At 35.1% G+C, this 3,925-nt stretch overlaps 1 protein-coding gene across 1 annotated transcript; it reads left to right on the top strand.

Annotated features, from left to right (window-relative positions):
* The first annotated feature begins 2,815 nt into the window (after nucleotides 1-2,815).
* LOC114532812 lies at nucleotides 2,816-3,361 on the top strand. Its single transcript, XM_028554408.1, has one exon. The coding sequence runs from the start codon at nucleotides 2,816-2,818 to the stop codon at nucleotides 3,359-3,361; it is 546 nt and encodes a 181-aa protein (XP_028410209.1).
* The last annotated feature ends 564 nt before the right edge of the window (nucleotides 3,362-3,925 follow it).

Here is a 3,925-nt window from a genome sequence, read left to right as displayed (position 1 = left end):
ACCAGTAAAATACTTCAATGCTAGACTTTTACATTATAGTGGAAGGTTTGCAACCAACCCGGAATACCTTTTCTTTGCCCAGTTTATAACAGAACAAAAGAAAGTATCTGACAGTATTAACATAGCCATGAAAAAAATACAAGGACAACCTGTCACTGCATCTGAAATAAAATCAAATGTAAATAAATTAAAAGGGCTGATTTGTCAAGACCAAGCATATTTATTTTTAAGACAGATTCCAGGTACACCACCATATTGGCAAAAATTTATGTATGAAGTAGTAGCAATGGTGAAACAATTAGGCATCCCAACATGGTTTATGACATTGTCATGTGCTGATCTTAGATGGACAGAATTATTTCAAATTATTGCTAAAACACAAGGTAATGACATCACAGATGAGGAAATTCAGGCTTTATCTTACAACGATAGATGTTCAATGTTGAATCTTAATCCTGTTGTTGTTGCAAAACACTTCCAACATAGAGTTGAAACTTTCTTCACTGAAGTTTTACTTCGTGCAAGTAACCCAATTGGCAAAATAATGTACTATGCACTTCGTATTGAGTTCCAAATGAGAGGATCACCTCATTTACATGCTTTAATCTGGACCTCTGATTGCCCTAAGTTAACCTCTGATAGCAAGGAGGCTTATATACAATTCATTGATAATCATGTACATGCCAACCTTCCAGATAAAAACATAGAACCAGAGTTACATGAGTTAGTCAAAACATATCAAAAACACAATCACTCCAAAACTTGCAGAAAATACAAAAATGTTAGTTGCAGATTTAATTTTGGGCAATTCTTCACAAACAGAACAATTGTAGCAGAACCTCTGAGTGATGAATTAGATGAACAAGCGAAAACTAACCTGCTTGAAAGACGAATGCAAATCTTAAGTCCAGTCAAACAAAAAATTGATGAAGTTCTTAACCCATCCAAAACAACTTATGATGCCTCATTAAGTGACTCAGATATTTTAAAGTCTTTGGATATCACTGAAGAGCAATATTACTGGGCATTATCTATTTCCCCTGATTCAGACTTTGAGCTACATCTTAAAAGACCTGTAGATAGCTGTTTTATTAATAATTATTTTGTTGCTGGTATGAAGGGCTTTGCAGCAAATGTTGACTTGCAACCTGTATTCAATCATTATAAATGTATAACATATGTATGCTCGTACTTTACTAAAGATGAGACTGAATGTTCACAAGCTATTATGAATGCAGCAAAAGAGGCAAAAGCTGCCAATATGAGCATTAGAGAAGGCTTGAAAAAAGTTGGTGCTGCCTTTCTATCCACCAGAGAAGTGAGCTCACAAGAATGTGTTTACCGAGCAATGCCTGAACTTTGGTTGAGGAAAATATTTCCAAGAACAGTATTTGTCAACACAAATCTCCCAGAACAGAGGGTCCGGATGACTAAAACTCAGGAAGAACTTGATGATCTAGATGATGATAGTACAGATATATTTAAATCAAATATTGTTGAACGTTATGTCATTAGACCAACATCTATAGCTCTAGTTGATAGCATGTGCCTTGCAGAATTTGCAGCATACTATTACAAAGATTATAAACTAGACTGTGAAACACAAGATGGCCAGCCAGATATCTTAACAGATGACATAATTGAAAACCAAAGTACAATCACCAATAGAGTACAAGCTCTACCAAAAACAATCAAATTGCTTAACAAAAATGAGTACATGAAACGTCGAAAAGTGAAAGCTGTGTTAAGATACCATACACCAAATAAAAAGAAACAACCAGAATTATACTTCCACCACCTACTTATGCTATTACCCATGGCGACATGAAAATAATTTGTTGGCTTCTAACCAAACATATACATCCAAATTTTATGAAGCAGATGTTCAAAAAATTGTACAACTCAACAGATCAATATTTGAACCTGATGCAGATGCCATTAGCGAAGCATTTGACATACTTAAAGCTAACCAAGGCAACCTTGGTCAATCATTTGATGCACTTAATGATCAGGAAAATGCAGATGTACAAGATGAGATGCCAGATGATGTAAACCAAGATGAATTGTTCAATGAACAGTTACCATCACATCTTGATCCAGCACAATGTAATAATGAATCCACACCTGGAGCTATTGCAACTTATCACCAACCAACAGAAATCTCTGATGATCTATTACGTCAAAATATCAGATCACTAAACAAACAACAACGTCTTGCATATGATACATTCCTCACATGGTGTCGCAATAAAATGAAGAACTTGAACAGTCTAAAACCAGTTGACATAGATCCAATCTATCTGTTCTTGACTGGAGGTGGTGGTGCCGGAAAAAGTCATGTCATTAAAACAATATACCATACAGCAGTTAAGACGTTTAGACACCCTCCTGTTAACCCTGAGTTACCAACTGTATTGCTAATGGCACCCACAGGTGTAGCTGCAATAAATATTGATGGAACAACAATTAATACTGGTCTTGCTATTCCTAAAGAAGCTGGTGATATTGTACCACCATTGTCTGACCAAAGAAAGACCCAATTAAGATTAACATTGTCAGAGTTAAAGCTTATTGTTGTTGATGAAATTTCTATGGTAGGAAACACAACTTTTTTTATAATATTCATCAGAGATTAAAAGATATATTTGGTACACCAAGTTCTCTGTTATTTGCAAGAATCTCTATCATAGTCGTAGGTGATCTTTGTCAACTACCACCAATACGTAAGAAGTTTGTTTTTGATACTTACAGAAATAATATTTATAATTTATGCCATCCATGGAGAGTATTCCAAATGATAGAACTCGTAGAAATCATGAGACAAAGAAATGATAAAGCATTTATTGAACTTCTTAACAGAATAAGAACTGCTAACCAGACAGATGATATAAAGGTAATCCAATCAAGATCAGTATCCCCAGATGACCCTAATTACCCATCACATGCACTCCATATTTGGGCAGAGAACTCATCAGTTGACAAACACAATAATGAGAAATTAGAACAACTTGCTGGACCATTGTTTGTTCTAAAAGCTAAAGATCAATTCCCACCAAATGTGAAGAAACAAGATATTGATAAAGTTCTTGCAAGGAAACGTTCTGAAACAGGTGGACTTGATTTAGTAATTCATGATCACATCAAGGAAGGTGCCAGAGTAATGTTGACAAGCAATATTAGCATTGCAGACAAACTTATCAATGGACAAATGGGAACTGTGTTTAAAGTTGATGTCAATCCAACTAACCAGAAACCAACCATTGTTTACATTAAATTTGATGATCCAAATGCTGGTAAAAATCTTCTTAAGACTACTAGCAACCTGTTGGCAAGAGAACATCAAGTTGTCCCAATTAATTGAACCTGTTTTGGTGAAGATTAAAATAAGACCAGGTAAACCATCATCCCCAGAAATACAGAGAGTACAATTTCCTGTGACACTAGCTTGGGCATGTACTGTACATAAAGTTCAAGGTTAACACTTGATGAAGTAGTAGTCAGCATGGAGTTAGTAAATCAGAGATCATTTAACTATGGACAAATTTATGTTGCCTTAAGCGGAGCAACTTCGTTACAAGGTCTGCATATTTTAGGAGAGATTGCTAGTAAACATGTGAAAACAAACCCAAAGGTTCTTGAAGAATATGAAAGATTAAGGAAAGAATGTATTGTTAGTCATCCAACCACTACTTTGCAACATCATAGTAATGCTGTCACCATAACACTTTTAAATATCAGATCTCTTAAAAAACATTGCATTGACATGAAAAGTGATTCAAGACTTTTTGCTAGTGATGTTATATCCTTAACAGAAACTCAATTGCTCTCCTCTGACTCTGACAATGAAATTATTGATACACTTCGACCCTTCAAACTGTACCGTCAAGACCATGTCAGTGATAAATATTCACGTATGGCAATCTGT

Source organism: Dendronephthya gigantea, unplaced genomic scaffold (assembly GCF_004324835.1).
Source record: "Dendronephthya gigantea isolate DGI-Jeju-01 unplaced genomic scaffold, DenGig_1.0 000081F, whole genome shotgun sequence".
NCBI lineage: Eukaryota > Metazoa > Cnidaria > Anthozoa > Malacalcyonacea > Nephtheidae > Dendronephthya > Dendronephthya gigantea.
Note: the sequence above shows the minus strand (reverse complement) of the source record. Positions and strands in the feature narration are given on the sequence as shown.

Bases quoted from the DNA above. Each gene is read 5' to 3' on its own strand.
- LOC114532812 (XM_028554408.1), top strand. From the start codon at position 2,816: ATGAGACAAAGAAATGATAAAGCATTTATTGAACTTCTTAACAGAATA.